At 43.6% G+C, this 14,784-nt stretch overlaps 3 protein-coding genes across 8 annotated transcripts; 1 reads left to right on the top strand and 2 right to left on the bottom strand.

Moving 5' to 3' along the window:
* Positions 1-103: 103 nt before the first annotated feature.
* Positions 104-7,643, bottom strand: LOC116207870. Its single transcript, XM_031540983.1, has 8 exons — positions 5,144-7,643; positions 3,221-3,453; positions 2,879-3,145; positions 2,571-2,602; positions 2,377-2,472; positions 1,990-2,122; positions 1,285-1,886; positions 104-1,093 (listed from the first exon to the last, which is right to left on the bottom strand). Exons 1-8 carry the CDS (start codon positions 7,318-7,320, stop codon positions 293-295), a joined length of 4,341 nt encoding a protein of 1,446 aa, XP_031396843.1. The 5' UTR covers positions 7,321-7,643; the 3' UTR covers positions 104-292.
* Positions 7,644-8,162: 519 nt separating this feature from the next.
* LOC116206757 (40S ribosomal protein S23) lies at positions 8,163-9,962 on the bottom strand. 2 transcript variants are annotated; one of them, XM_031539564.1, is made up of 4 exons: positions 9,809-9,962; positions 8,828-8,983; positions 8,590-8,716; positions 8,163-8,481 (listed from the first exon to the last, which is right to left on the bottom strand). In XM_031539564.1, the coding sequence occupies exons 1-4, from the start codon at positions 9,811-9,813 to the stop codon at positions 8,341-8,343; spliced, it is 429 nt and encodes a 142-aa protein (XP_031395424.1). In that variant the 5' UTR covers positions 9,814-9,962; the 3' UTR covers positions 8,163-8,340. The 2 variants fall into 2 exon arrangements, with proteins under 2 accessions (XP_031395424.1, XP_031395423.1); XM_031539563.1 differs by lacking the exon at positions 9,809-9,962 and having other exon boundaries at positions 8,828-9,012.
* Positions 9,963-11,044: 1,082 nt separating this feature from the next.
* LOC116208056 lies at positions 11,045-14,699 on the top strand. 5 transcript variants are annotated; one of them, XM_031541266.1, is made up of 7 exons: positions 11,045-11,127; positions 11,645-12,040; positions 12,372-12,563; positions 12,678-12,917; positions 13,015-13,232; positions 13,563-13,817; positions 14,128-14,699. In XM_031541266.1, exons 2-7 carry the CDS (start codon positions 11,650-11,652, stop codon positions 14,353-14,355), a joined length of 1,524 nt encoding a protein of 507 aa, XP_031397126.1. In that variant the 5' UTR covers positions 11,045-11,127; positions 11,645-11,649; the 3' UTR covers positions 14,356-14,699. The 5 variants fall into 5 exon arrangements, with proteins under 5 accessions (XP_031397126.1, XP_031397124.1, XP_031397123.1 ...); XM_031541264.1 differs by lacking the exon at positions 11,045-11,127 and adding an exon at positions 11,179-11,360; XM_031541265.1 differs by lacking the exon at positions 11,045-11,127 and adding an exon at positions 11,420-11,559.
* The last annotated feature ends 85 nt before the right edge of the window (positions 14,700-14,784 follow it).

The following is a 14,784-nucleotide window of genomic DNA, read 5'->3' as shown; positions in this document are numbered from 1 at the left end:
GGCCTGTTAGTATTGTCACGGACTATAGAAGCTCCCCTTTGGTCACGGATGCAATAAATAATTGTCGAGCGTCGTAAGTGTTAGAAAAATGCATATCGGTAGATTGAGACAACAATGAAATTCCCTTGTTTCTTAATAAGAAGATGATTTTCTGTTATTAGTTTCAATAACACGACATCTATTGGCAGAAGAATTGACAAATCTACAATACATGGGCATCTTTGAAAACTAATAAACACTTGAGCAATTTGAGAGAAAAAAGTGTTCCGAATCCATTAGATTAACTCAGCAGTTACTCGTTCAACGAACTTTGGGTGGGCGAAGCAATCCTCTTCCCAAGCTCCGCTGCGGCCAATTCTGCTGAAACATCAGAAGACTCATCCATGTTGCAGAAGGAATTAATCGCAGCGAAAGGCTGTCGGACACCAGTTGCAATGTCCGTTTTGGCTATTGAAGGGGACGGCAAGGGCTTTGAAGAGCAATCCATAAGCTCCTTTTGACTGCAGACGGGGAAGTTCCTGAATAACAAGTGTTCAGGAGAATCATTACTGAGCGATTGATCAAACACCGTCCCATTCTCAACATCACTCTCCCATTTAACTGGACTTCTGGCACCAACTTTATCCACCACATCCATTATCACATTCGAAGTCTCGAGTCCTCCTCCATCAATAGAAGTATTTCTACTAGACAACACTTCCAATACAGGCTTGTCTTCTGGCCTCTCATTATCATCATATGTGTTCACATCAGTTTCCTTGGATCTGACTTCCTCGACATTCGAGCGGTTCTTGCCTCCAAATCTAGGAGATAACCTGCTCTGAACTCTCGGAGATATGCCAGGAGAAGTACGTTGGACGCTCCTGGAAGCACTAGAAACCTTCTCTGCTGAATTTGAAGATTCAGGAGGAAGAGATTTCGGGCTCCCACCTTTTGCACTACCAATGGCCACAGCAGTTCTTGCGGATTGGAACTTACCAACCTTCACCTTGTTCATAGTCCCATCTGGTTTAGCTGTTTCTGCTTTTGGAAGCCTACCAGGTACAACTCTTGGGGACTGTCGATTTGCATTGGGAGTCCGCCCTGATTTCACCTGTTCAACAGAGAATACAAAATAGTGAGAGCTGTGCACTCTTCAGTGTCATGTTTGACATTGGGAGGAATAACTACGCAGGAATGCATCCTTTTCTATGACTGTTTCATTCCATTTCTTCACATCAACCATGGCTGAGAAGTTTCAAGTTTAGCCCAAACAAAAAAAAAAAGACGCATAGGAAAGCATACCCCATCAAAGAAGCCGATTTTTGGTGATGGCATGCGTAGACCAGAAGGTCTCATGGAGTTCGGAAGAAGTAGCGTTGCTTCCATTGAAGCATTCTTTGCATGTAGAGTTGTACTGGTAGATCCATGAGTTTTAGATCCATCTAGTTGCTGTCCATTATCACTATCATTGCAGGTTTTCTCAGAAGAGCTGGGCTCCAGGCTAGCTCTTGAACCAGTTGATCTTTGTTTGACTGTCGAAGTCGAAGACGATGACTCTGATGACCATTCACTGATTGAACTAGCGGGTGATATGCTGGAGGAGAGCTTGGTAGCAGATATGAGACGTGCTGAGAGACGAGAAGGGGTGCTTCTTGGCGGTGTTTTCACTGTAGAGGAACTGGCAGAAGATAATTTCCTTGATTTGGTGTCAACACCCTTGTTTCTAAGATTCGCAGGAGATTTCCCAATTCTGTCAGATGAACTGCTGGCTGAACTATCACATGTTGGAGTCATCTCGGTGTTAACTGAAACTGAACGGGCTGAAGATCTGGAAGATGAAGGCCTAGGCATAAGGTTGCGGTTACCACTGGAAGCAGGCACTTTGGGTGTTGAAGCCCCTCTACCTGGAGAGTGTTGAATTGGATTAGATCATTCAGAAAAAGATTCTCCTGTTTCTGATTATTCTGAAGTTTTATGAGGAAATTATATTCAACTCATCTATTGCACCTTCTATATTATTCTTTTCGAGTTTCATGCGATTGGCACCCATAGACTCCCTCTTTGCTGCAGATGGTGTAGGTGGAAGCACTCCTGGTTTTGGTGGCTTAAATGACAACGAATCCGCAGCAACATTCTTCACCTATCCATGACGGAAATAATATTTACAGACAATTCATAACTGAGTTCTTTGCTAAGGTATTATTACCATTAAAATACCAAGAACTCGCTAAATTTTTTTTGCTGAGTAAGAACTCACTACATATTGTACTCTCTAGTTGTACTATTTATAAAAACCACTCGTTAACCAGACTATCAGGTATGGGAAGTAATAGTTTCCATCAGCTTTTGTATATAGAGAGAGAAACATGAAATCTCTTATTCCTGCATACAAACCTGTGAGACTCGTCGATGAACAGGAACCTGGTTTGTTGTTTTCCCCGGCCTTACCATGCCCAAACTTGACTTCGTAGAAGCAAGCTTCACTTTTAACTGTATGTTAGAAGAGGTATCAAAATTAACATGAAAACAGCTATTTTCTAAAAAAATCAAAAAGGCAAATGAAGGCTGTTCACCATGTTTGAGCTTACCTTGCCATTAGAAGCTGGGTCTTTCTTTATAGCTGAAATAAATCGAATCTATATGAGAACAACTTCACCAGAACACTTTGCATTGAGAACATCAATTAACTCATCCTAACAAAACAAATGGATGGACACAGGCAAGCCACAAGGAGTTGCTACTTGCTGAACCGGACTATCAGTTGATCCCAATAAATAAATAGAAGCACAACTCACAAAGTGAGAGAGAATTGTTTGTTGGGCAGAACTAGAACACAAAATTTTTAACTCGTCTTTTCAAATGATACCAAGCGAGAGAAAAGCAGAGATGGACTTACAACGATGACCGTGTGCATCAAAAGATGACTGTCCTGCTTCGCTGCCAGAATTCTGAACATTGGATGTTTTACTGGATTTCTGGATCGAAGCTCGTATATCTTCAAACAACTCTGCCTCGAGACTTGCTATCGTCAAAGTATCACTTTCTAAAGTTGAAATTGATTCTGTAGATCTTTGCGTCTCCTCTAGGATCATAGGCAATGTGCGCTTTTCTTTCTTCCCAGCATCTTCAATCATGCTGGTCAACTCTTCAGGCTCCAGAACCCCTACAGGTCGAAAAGGCTGGATCAAGTTAAAACAAGTGAAACGACTTTCTAGATTTCAATTTCAGTCAGACTTACCATCATTAGTGAAGAAAGCAGCATCCCAAGCCAAACTTTTGCGCAAGTGGTAATTTTCGGGTGTTTTATTCACTCGTTGCTCGGCCGACTTAAGGGGTTTTGATGCCATCTCATTTCCCTCTACATCAGCATTCTCAAGATCCAGGCCCGGCAACAGCTCTAAGCTCTGGTCATCTGCTTGATTTTCCAGAATAGGACAGCACAACGATGAGTTCAAAGCACCAAATGATGAACTACGGATGAAGAAACATAATCAAGCACAGGGACAATCCGATATAGAACTGCCATTACATAGTGGCAGTGGAACTAAATCTAAGTGGTGAGGATCAAGAGAGGTTCTTGAAAACACGATTCTGATACAAGCCTTGACCAAAACCGCACGTCCGATTCAAAGGAAAAGGACCGGAGCACGAATCAAGAATCACCAAGCAAATCGGTACCGGCTACCTTTACAGTGGATAGCCGCCAATTCTGAATTGACGACCATCTCTCGAAGCACATGTGACACATCCATAAGCATTCGAGAACAGCAGACGTTTGAAACGCGCAAAATCCAGAGCAGAAGAATGAACGGCATGGGCAGAAAGGGAGACCAACCTGAGCATCGGGGACCGGCAGGGCGGGAGGGGGAGGTGTCAATGAGGCGGTCGTCCTCGAACGAGACGTCGATTAGACTGAGCCTCTTCACATCAACCGCATCGGCATCAGTGTCAGCCATCTCCGCTCAGATTAACGGTCTGATCTGAGAGTAATTAGGGTTGGAACGAGCGAGCAGGGACGGAGGAGACTGGGGGGAGAGAATAAGAAGAAATGGGAAGATTTGGGTAAAACTGTGGAGAGAGAGGGAATGGAAATTTTTTGAACTTCGGAGCAGAAGCGGCGGGCTTTTAAAATTAACGGAGTCAATTAATTTATTTATTTTTGAAAATCTGGAATTTAAAAAGGAATTGCGTAACGATTACTAATCATCAATCCGTTTCCTTCCCCGCCCGCAAGCAGAAAAAAGGGTAAAAATCGAATGAAGAAAAAGTGAACGAGGAGGAGCGTCTACTCTTGTGTTGCGCTCTGACCAAAATGATTTTCATAATTTATTTTAATTATTCGACACGGTTATGATCAAACTCGACTTAAGAAAATACTTCGATGATAGGACTTGCATCCTTCGTGAACCTGTCATTTAAATCCTCATACGTCTCCCGAAGGGCAATTGAATCACATACCCCGATCATCGCACTTATGTCATACGAGTACACCACTTATGTCATACGAGTACACCGGAGGATTTCGGGGAGCACCATTACACCTCATTCTTGTCTATGACGTGAACTTTCAGATTTGGCATCCGAGCTTTCTTCTCGATCGCATCATAACAACAAAATCCAAAATCCACTGATATTGTTATTTAATTGTACGACTGTCAATGAATTGTGCTTCTGACTCCTTTTGGTAGCGAGCAAATTTACCAGGTGAAAGATACTCCAGTGCCAACAATTTTAAGTCGAAACTCAAATTATCTTTAAACCGTCATATCAATTTCGAATGACATAGAGACCCACCATATGTAAGTTTACAAAAGAAATTTTCTAAAGTCAAATCATAATTATTTAAAGTGATCATGAAAACTCTAAACAGCGTAGACAACGACCACACCGAATTGAAAGTTTGATCCAAAATATCACAATTCCATTGATTTAGTATTAACAATGAGAACACGAGTTCACTGATGTCCCGGTCCACTTGAGAACTTTGCTTTTCGGATGTATCTGTGCTGATGATTTTTATAGAGTCAGCTCCCTAAGGCTAACCAAAAGTCACTCCTAACTATTAATTCAACCTATTTACTAAAGCCAACAGCCACCAAGAGTTTGATGTAGAGAGAAATCAGTAAACCAAGTTGAAGTAATCCAACAATCACCACCTCATCAGATCCTCTTGGTCCCCCTCCGGGAACGAGCAGAAGCCTCACTGGTGGGTTTAGATAACTCATACTCGAGGCGATAGCTGATGAGTGAAGGCCCAAATATGCTGTACTTTCCTGCACTGCTGAAGGCGGTTTCTGCATTGACTCGCCTCCTGAACACCACTTTGGCCCGTTTAGTCTTCTTGAAGACCTTGGTCTCTGACTCGTCCAGGGGCCCAAATCGGTCGAATATCTTGTTCAGCTTTGCTTCTGAAGGGATCGAGTCCGAGTTGGTGAAGTTCAAAATCAATGCCGTAGGTTTGGTATCTTCCTTTTCACTCCTCATGTCTGTAAAACCATCAGAAGCAAAGGTCTCTGCAGCAATCTCCTCTTCCATCGCTGTTTGCTCTTCAGGAATGCTTTGGATAATACAATCAGTCCAATACGAATCTCTCAAGCATTCCAAGTCAAGAGATTCTCCGGTCACAAGGGTGGTCGAAGATATTACATTCTCACCATCAGGATCTTGAACTGGGATGCAAAAATCTCTGAATTCCCAGAAGAAACTTATAAGGGCAGTGAATGCATGGGAACAATTGACAGGATCCCTTGCAACTAAACGGAGCAGTGCCATCATCTTATCGGGAGAATTCTGCTCTACCATGGGATTTATTCTTCCAGGGAATTCATTACATTCCTGAGAAATGCAACTGGTTTTAGAACCAATCATTTCGCTAGCTATCTTCCCGAATTTCTTTCCCACCTCAGGAATTCGCTGAACTCGTGGAGACTTACTGTCACTTCCTTTCAAATGACTCCTCCTCATGGCTGAGTCATATGATGCAGAACTCCGAGCCTTGCGTTTCTTACCAGAGAATGATTGCTTATTGACCATCAAATCTGACAAGCTCTTCTCCTTTTTGTTGGGCAGCAGAGTATTTCCACCTTTGCGCTCTCCTTTGCCCATAGCAATTGACACCCTGCCATTGGTACTGGGATCAGGAGGAAGCATACCATCCATTAAACCACGCGCTTCTCTGTCTGCAATATTATTGCCTTCTTCATTCGTCAAAGGACCATCTATCACCTCAAATTCAGGTAACTCGAGATAACCTCTCCACCGTGAGAAGGCCAACAAACAAGCTCGCTTCACTAGGAGTTCCAACCTATCACCTTCAGTAAGAGGAGACTCTGCTAATCCTTTTACATAGTTGACAAGCCTCACTGGCTCAAAGGAAGAAGCCCTCAAACTTTTGTCACTTTCATCTGCAATGACCGCTTCTTCCTTGATACCAGCATTGATCATTGTCTGAGCACTAATCTTTTCATATACTCCTTTAGGCAGACAACGACAAGCTAGTCCATATTCTACCCGCCTAGAGATCTCTTTGAGAGCAGAGTCCACTGCATGGCAAAAGCTATGCGAGCTGCTCTGCTTTTCCATCTTCGAGAAATGTTCCGCAAAGGGCTTTATGCTCATGCCGTCATTCCAAGCAAATGTCTGATCCCCAAAGTATGCTATCAGAAACCTGCCCTTCTTCAAATGCTTCTTAGCTTTCACCGAAGCAGCTGAAGCATCAAATATCTGACCAGGCCACCATGGGTGACTCTTCACTTTGCCCCACACGAGATCGTAGACGCCAAATGATCTTATCTCCTTTCTATCTTTTTGCTTTGCACTTTCTCTCACATTACCAACATCTGAAGCAAATTTAACGTCATTCTCCTCATCTGTGCAGAACCAATTTAAATCTACCATAAGATTAACACCACTGCGCTCATCATTATTATCCCGGGAAACCCCCGAAATGAATTCAGTGCCACCAGTGATCTCATCATCGCCCATTCCCCACGGAGTGTGGTTTTCCATAAGCCGGTTAGTCTCACAGAAACCATCCTCCTTAGCAGCAAAACTCCCCACGGATTCTACTTTCATATCACTCTCTTCACCTACTGACCCAACTTTCCTGCGATCATCACGTTCCTCATCCCCGACCCGCCCTGACGCCTCATCTCGACCAATAACACCGCCATCAGCGCCACGAAAAGCGTCACTCGAGTCTCTGCCCTCTCCTAAACCCCTCACTTCATCAGATACCGAAACCATCTCTCCAAAACCCTGAACCCGACAAGCCAGAGGCTCCATCGCGTTCAGGTCGATCCCACCGGCGACGGCATGCATCATCTTACGGTACCGCATCAGGACCGAAACTTATGACAAACAAAAAAACAAACGTGAACGGCGATGTTGGATACAAAGGAGCATGAAGGCGGACAGATCTTCCGTACCTATTAAGGTATGGAGCGCGTGAAGAAGCTTCGAGAATGCAGGAGCGCAGAGAGAGAGAGAGAGAGAGAGAGACCCGTTTGCCTTCTGGTCTGATTGTGAAGACGAAGCAGCAAAGGAAGGTGATCACCGAGGGGAATGCGTATCGTATCATAACAGAAACAGCCTCGCCTCCGTGGAGGGAGACCCATCGATCTCAACACGCGGCAGTTGACAGACCGTCGGATCGTACGACCATTGGTTCAGCTGTAGGCCATGGATAATTACGGTTCTCCATCAACTTTCTTTTTTCTATGTTTCCGTTTTTTACTTGGGATTATTTTCTTCTATGCTTCCGTTTCGTCATGGAAATCATATCGACCGACTACCGTTTTACGGTGTCTTGCTATGCTTCCGTTTAGGCATGGAAGTCGCATCGACCACTGTCGGTTGAGGCCCCGGCCCCGAGTATACAGTGGGCGCTTCGTCTCCTCCAACATAATGCTTGTTAGATGCGTCCCGTCTCATGGTTCCACGATGGGAACCATGGAATTCGATCGTTTTACGCACTGTTCTAATATTTTTGACACGCTATATGGAAAATTTGGTACTCACCGAGTCCGGACTATCTGGGACCTTTGAATGGGCTGTGACAAGGTCCCGTATCCTATGGTCCCAGAATCACCTGGTCGTGGGGGGCTATATAAAGCTGTATAAACCCTTCGAGCTATAATATATTCACCAACTCAATGGGATAGACTTGAGAGAGAGAGAGATTACTTTGGGACTTTTGAACTTAAGATTAAGAAGACCAAAAAGGCCATGGTTCCATACAACTCAGATGATAGATCAATTTTGTCCAGGAAAATCCGTTTACAAGGAGAGCAACAGACAAGAAAAAGTGAAAAGGAAAGGAGCTATCAAAATGGGAATATAGGAGGCAATGCCCCCATGTTAAGATCTGGGCTTCTCCTTCTTCTCCTTGAAGAGAGCAAGAAGTGAGACACCGGAGACCTTAACAACCTTGAATCTAACTCCAGGAATATCTCCGACGGCGTGTCCCTTACGACCGAATCCAGCAATCAACACCTCGTCCTGCCATCAGAAACCAAGACCACAGTCAATTCAGATGAAACAAAAACGACCCTTAATATATTGATGTGAAGGAACTACTGATTTCAGTTTTACATTAACAGAACTCACATTCTCCTCAATGTAATTCAAGCAACCATCGTTGGGAACGAAGGCAGCAATCTTCTTTCCGTTCTTTATCAGCTGAACCCTAGCACACTTCCGAATGGCAGAGTTTGGCTGCTTAGCTTCAATACCTCTAAACGACGAACACCAGTAATTAGCACTGTTCCGTTCATCAGTGAATGATGAATTTGGCATGAAATTCCACACTATCGACCCAAACAAAAAAAGGGTGCAGAAATCTTACATCTTCTCAAGAACAATGCCCTTGGCATGGGAAGAACCAGCAAATGGCTTCTTCCACTCATTGCCAAGATTGGACTTCTTGTAAGCCTTGTCAGCCCACCTTTGCCTCCTGCGGTGGGACTTCAACTTGCGTCCAGCTCCCATTCCACGTGTCTTCCTGTATGAATTCATCAGATCAATTTGATGCAGTGAGAGAGAATTAAGCAGAGCAAACTGAACTCATGTCATCATTGATGTGTTATATGTAAACCACACTACTAGAACAACAGCAAGAGACATACTTGCCAGTGTAGACTGCAGATATACAATACCATATCAATGGAAATACTCCAAAATTTCAGAAGTAGAGGAAAATCTCTAAACAAAACCAAGGTGGCAATTTCTTCCCGAGCTAAAACAGCATATCATGTTCCGAAATATTTCGCAGAGAACATATTCAACACATCAAACTGTCATGTTTACTTCCCAGGAACAACGTCAGTGGTTTCACACACATAGTAAATGGAATGGATGCAATATTTCTCCATCTTACATCTACAGCAACCGGACAAACTGGGTGCACAAGGAATCCAACTTGCAAAGGAAAATCAGGAAAGTTGCAAATCCTCAACCACATCAAACCTTCCCGACCACAGGACAAGGTCCTACGAATCGCTCCGTTATTTTCCATGAAAGCACGAGAATGGCGTTCAGAACTCAAGCCACTAATCCTCACAGTTCAACCCCCATCAAACTCCGCCAATAGATCAATCACATGGAGTTCTATTTCTCTGTCCTATAAGGTAAAATACTAAGCCGTCCGGCAAACTCGAATAGTACTGACCATCAGGAATGGACTAGGAACCGAGGGAATCATGTAATAAGCACGAATAACCGGCAGAGAAAACATCGTAAACTTCAGCTCAACGAGCAGCATTTCACGATCCCATAAGGACCCAACACATCGCAACAAGCAAGTGCACGGGAAAGGAGGAAAACGCACCCCATGATGACGGATAAGAAGCTCTCCGGCGATGGAGTTTCAGAGGTTGAGGTTGAAGATGCCGACGAGCTGAGCTGCTGCCTGCGAGTTAAACCCTAGCTTCCGCGGGATCGAACATGTGAGTATATATAAAAGGTCTGCAAATTGGGCTTCGATCGGTAGAAGCCCATTTTATCTGTATTTGGGCCTTTTGCCATGGTTATTGTCCAAATTAGGCTGAATTTTGCTTCCCCTCCGCCCATTAGGGCCCAACTATTGATTTTCTTTGGGCCCATTTTAGACTTCTTTTTTGGACTCTAATGACCTGTTTATTTTCAGGGTTAAAATCACAAAAAATTTAATTTTAACTTTAACTTAATACACTATACAACAAAAATACACATTTTTCAAGTCAAAAATTTTAACTTTAACTTTAACTCAACGCACTACACAACATTTATCATTTTCCACAATCAAAATCAAAGTTAGTTTTAACTCTGAAACCAAATGCACCGTAAGGTTCGGCCGTACATCTTTCAAGGGGGAAATAAATGGAAAGGGCAACAAGGGTTATAAAGAACTACTAAAATGATGAGAATTGAATTCAAGGTTATTTTTTCCGAAATTGGAACATAAATAGATCTGAGAGGCAATTGAGTAGGCAGTTGCTAGACCACATGTGATGCGTGGATATTTTTTTCCTCTTACATTAGCCTATATGCTTGCATCGCAGTATCTCTAACACTACCTCTAATGCGAGTCGACATTTGAAAACAACAAAGACGATGACGCACCAAATTAAACTACGGAACCAATACTCGAACTTGCACGTAGATACGAAAGCAATCAACTGCTTGCAAAGCGCGCGCGAGAGATCTTCTAGCATCAAATATCGTCATGATCATTTTTCGATATTAAAGATTTGAATTGACCTTTAAAGAAAAAGGATCATTTGGCTAAACATTCCCACCCAAAAGCACAAGCACCCAGCGGCGTCACTCCAGCGCCGTACACTGAGAACAGGCGATGACAGGACCAGGTTTCCCAAACAAGCCGAGCAACCGCTCGACACGTTACCGGCGAACCGGTACCAGCCGTTGCTCTCAAGCCGCAGCACGTGGATATCATCTCTCCCGTCCATCTCACAGCCACTCCCAAAAACTGACATCGCCCAACGGCCCACCCACACCCCTCTGCTGCAGTACGTACGAGAGAATATAAAAAGAAAAAAGAACAAAAAAGAAAAGATAGAAAAAGTTCGAAGGGACCAGTAATGGCGTCGGTTGGATAAGTCAATACTCTCAAATACTATAATCCGCAGGAAATTGGACGACTTACAGGTCAGATTATCGTCAGAACCAGCTCGTTATCATCAGTATCATGTGCTTGTCGGAAAGCGAGAGAGAGAGAAGGGGCAGTTGGAGTGGAGCGATTCTCAGTGATGGCGATGGATTTCATTTTCTTTATTCGAAGTTGGCCTTTTCGATTCATTTTTGAATGGTGGTCGGTTAGGGTTCTTTGCCTTTTTCGGGATTCAACAAAAGCCATGGAACTTCGCTTGAACTTCACGCCTGTAAAGCCCCCAGCCATCACTTACGCTTCGCCATAATTGCCTCCTCTCTCCCCCCCCCCCCCCCCCCCCCCCTCTCTCCCCATCTGCAGAAGCAATATTTAATCATCTTCGTAATATCATATTGATTTTCTCTCTCTAACTGTGACTAAAGCAGCAGTTTCGTTTCACCAGTACAGTCTGCTAAACGAGTGATTTTTGTGTAATCGAGAAATCAGCTGCTTCTCTTCTACATTGAGGTCGATGCGGGAGTGCTGAGTAATTGCTCTGATCCGTCTCTGTTGCAGTGAGGATGACGGAGGTGAGGACGGCGACCGCGAGCTCGTGGCACGATGAGCTGGCGAGTCTGCTCGACGACTCGGTGGCGCACGACCCGCTCGAGGTGAGGAAACCCGGGTACGTCTCACCGGGCGACGACTCGGTCGAGTCGGAGAGCGTGAAGGAGCAGGCGAAGGAGTTCGTGAAGGCTTGGGCAGAGATGATGCTCGACCTGGCGAAAGGGTTCAAGGACATTGCGGAGCAGAGCTTGATGACGGATGACTCGTTCGTGGTGCAAAAGCTGGGGAAGCCATGTGCAAAGGTCACGGGGAAATTGAGTTTTCTGAATGAGTACTTGCCCGAGGATCGGGATCCTGTTCACGCCTGGCCCGTGATCTTGTTCGTCGTCATCGTCGCTCTTGCAGGTACATCTGTTGCGGATTTGAGCTTTAACCCGTTGTAATTCGCAATGATATCCCATCGCTTGATTTCTCTGGAAATTAGACATGGAGGCCCAATTCGGAAACTTGAGATCATATTGGTCGATCTGGAATATACAGGAGAAAAATTGATTCACGCTGCATTGGATGAAAAAGAAAAGCCGTTGGTCACGAGTAGAGCCTTTTCGGGCATAAGCATTGCACAGTTGTTAATTCTGTTCATAGTCATGAAGATTTGTCGGATAAATTACATTCGTACACTTGTGATGATCACTTATTTCTTTCGGCCATTCTGTGATTTGTGATACATATGCAGCACTGGGCTTAAATAGTGGAGATGACAGAACCGCCGCACTTGTTAAGAAAGTTCAAGTACATCCTCCTAGTGCTGCCCGCATACAGCTTCCGGATGGCAGACACATTGCCTATGATCAACTAGGCATTCCCGCTGATAGAGCTAGACATACCATCATAATTCCGCATCCACTGCTTTTCTCGAGACTCACAGGTTGAAGAATTATTGACAATGTCAAACCTGTTTAGATAAGTGTTTAACCCATCCTATGGGCAGAAATTTTAACAGTCAGCCGCTGACTTGTGACATGATTTTTTTATGAAATAGGTATTCCGAGAGTGGAAGCAGCAGTACTAGAAGAGTATGGCGTTCGCTTGGTGACATATGATCTTCCTGGTTTTGGAGAGAGTGATCCTCATCCTGGAAGAGACCTGAATTCTTCAGCATTCGATATGCTGCACCTGGCAGATGCTGTAGGTGTTGGTGACAAGTTCTGGCTGCTAGGCTATTCAAGTGCATCAATGCACGTATGGGCAGCTCTCAAGTACATTCCTCACAGGGTGGCTGGTACAAATCTTTCTCAAATATCAAGGATTTGCGCTTTTCCTGCTTTGTCTAAAATCTCGAATTTAAGTTCATTGTTATCACTCTTGTGAATTTGCAGGGGCAGCATTTATTGCGCCAATGATTAATCCATATGAACCGAGCATGAATAAGGAAGAGAGGTATGGAACTTGGGCCAACTGGAGTCGGAGAAGGAAACTCATTTACTTCCTGGCTCGGAGGTTCCCAAACTTCCTCTCCATCTTATATCGCCGGAAATTTCTGTCTGGAGAGCACGGCCATGTTGATGATTGGTTATCCTTTTCCATGGGGCAGAAGGTGAGTGTTGCATTGAGTTATGTGGTAGCAATAGAACTTCTCATTTACTACATTATCAGCAGATTAGCTTAGTTATTTGAGACAATGTTGAAAGCTTTCATACTTTGTAATTTTGAGCAATGTTTAGTCCTTTCATTAGCTGGATTTTGTTCAATAGAAAATGAAATTTTCGTGAGTAATGGAGACTGATTTGAATTAACTGCATTTCTTCTCAAAATGATGAACTTGAAACGATTGATTTTACTTGAGAGTGACACTGAGAGTAAATTGGGAAAAAAGATGGAAGCATAGAATACGCAGTCATATTTGTACTAAACTTTTCGGTGGCAGGATGAAGCTTTGACCAACGAAGAAGTTTTCGAAGAATTCTGGTATAGGAATGTAGAGGAATCAATCCGCCAGGGCGATATTGCTCCATTCGTGGAGGAATCTGTGCTACAGGTGTCGAACTGGGGTTTCAAGTTGGCTGATCTCCAAGTGCAGAGGAAATGCCACACTAAAGGATTAGTTCCTTGGCTCAAGTCCATCTACAGCCAAGCAGAGTGCGAATTAACGGGATTTCTTGGCCCGATACATGTTTGGCAGGTCAGTACATTTTGTCTGTGGGGATCCATATAAATTATCTTCTGAAGCGATTGTTTTGAGTTAAAATTGTTCGCAATGTTCTCAGAAATTTGACTACCTAATGGTTGAATGTTACTGGTTCAATGTTCAGTTTTCTTGTTCTATGCCCTTGCCTTTTTCACTGCTTTTTGTTCATAATCTAATCTCGTCTGCATTTCCAGTGCTTGACTATGCTGTTTACAAAGCTTTTTGTATTCTTAGTCTCATCTTTAGCTGTTCTTATCGAAGGAGAAGCAATTAAGATTATTACATTTGTATACTTGCTGAACAGGGAATGGACGATGAGCTAGTCCCACCATCGATGACGGACTACATCACTCGAGTTCTTCGACAAGCGACAGTCCATAGGCTCTCAAACGAAGGCCATTTCTCTTATTTCTTCTTTTGTGCTGAATGTCACAGGCAGATTTTGTCCACTTTGTTTGGAGCTCCCCAAGGCCCGCTAGAGATTCAAGTGGTAGAGGATCCGATCAAACCCATAGACACAATGCCAGAATGAGATGACTCCTTACCTACACAAGAACAGCTTTTCTTAGGTCGTCTCTTTAAGTGTAAATACCACAGGTTGCTCCTTTTTTCTCAATGGGGCAAAGATCGAATTTTGTGATGGGAAAGGCTTCTTATTGGAAGAGATGAGGAATGGCGTAGATGCAGTCTTTTGTCACATAGGCCATCCATTTAGACACCTAAACATCTCGTTTCACCCGTTTGAGTTTCTGGTTAACACCATTCATGCTCGGAATGAGCATTAAATTACCTTGGTTTTAAATTTTAAGTCTGTCAACATTATCAAAGGAAGACACTAACAGAGAACGTTTTTCTCGCATGATGTGCTTCCTTTCCCTTGAGGTTTCTCTCATGTTGTTTTCGTTCCTTATTCTTCTGCTTTCACTCAATAAAGCGGTCATGCTGATCATTCGATTAAATG

This window comes from Punica granatum, chromosome 5 (assembly GCF_007655135.1).
Source record: "Punica granatum isolate Tunisia-2019 chromosome 5, ASM765513v2, whole genome shotgun sequence".
NCBI classification, from domain to species: domain Eukaryota; kingdom Viridiplantae; phylum Streptophyta; class Magnoliopsida; order Myrtales; family Lythraceae; genus Punica; species Punica granatum.
Note: the sequence above shows the minus strand (reverse complement) of the source record. Positions and strands in the feature narration are given on the sequence as shown.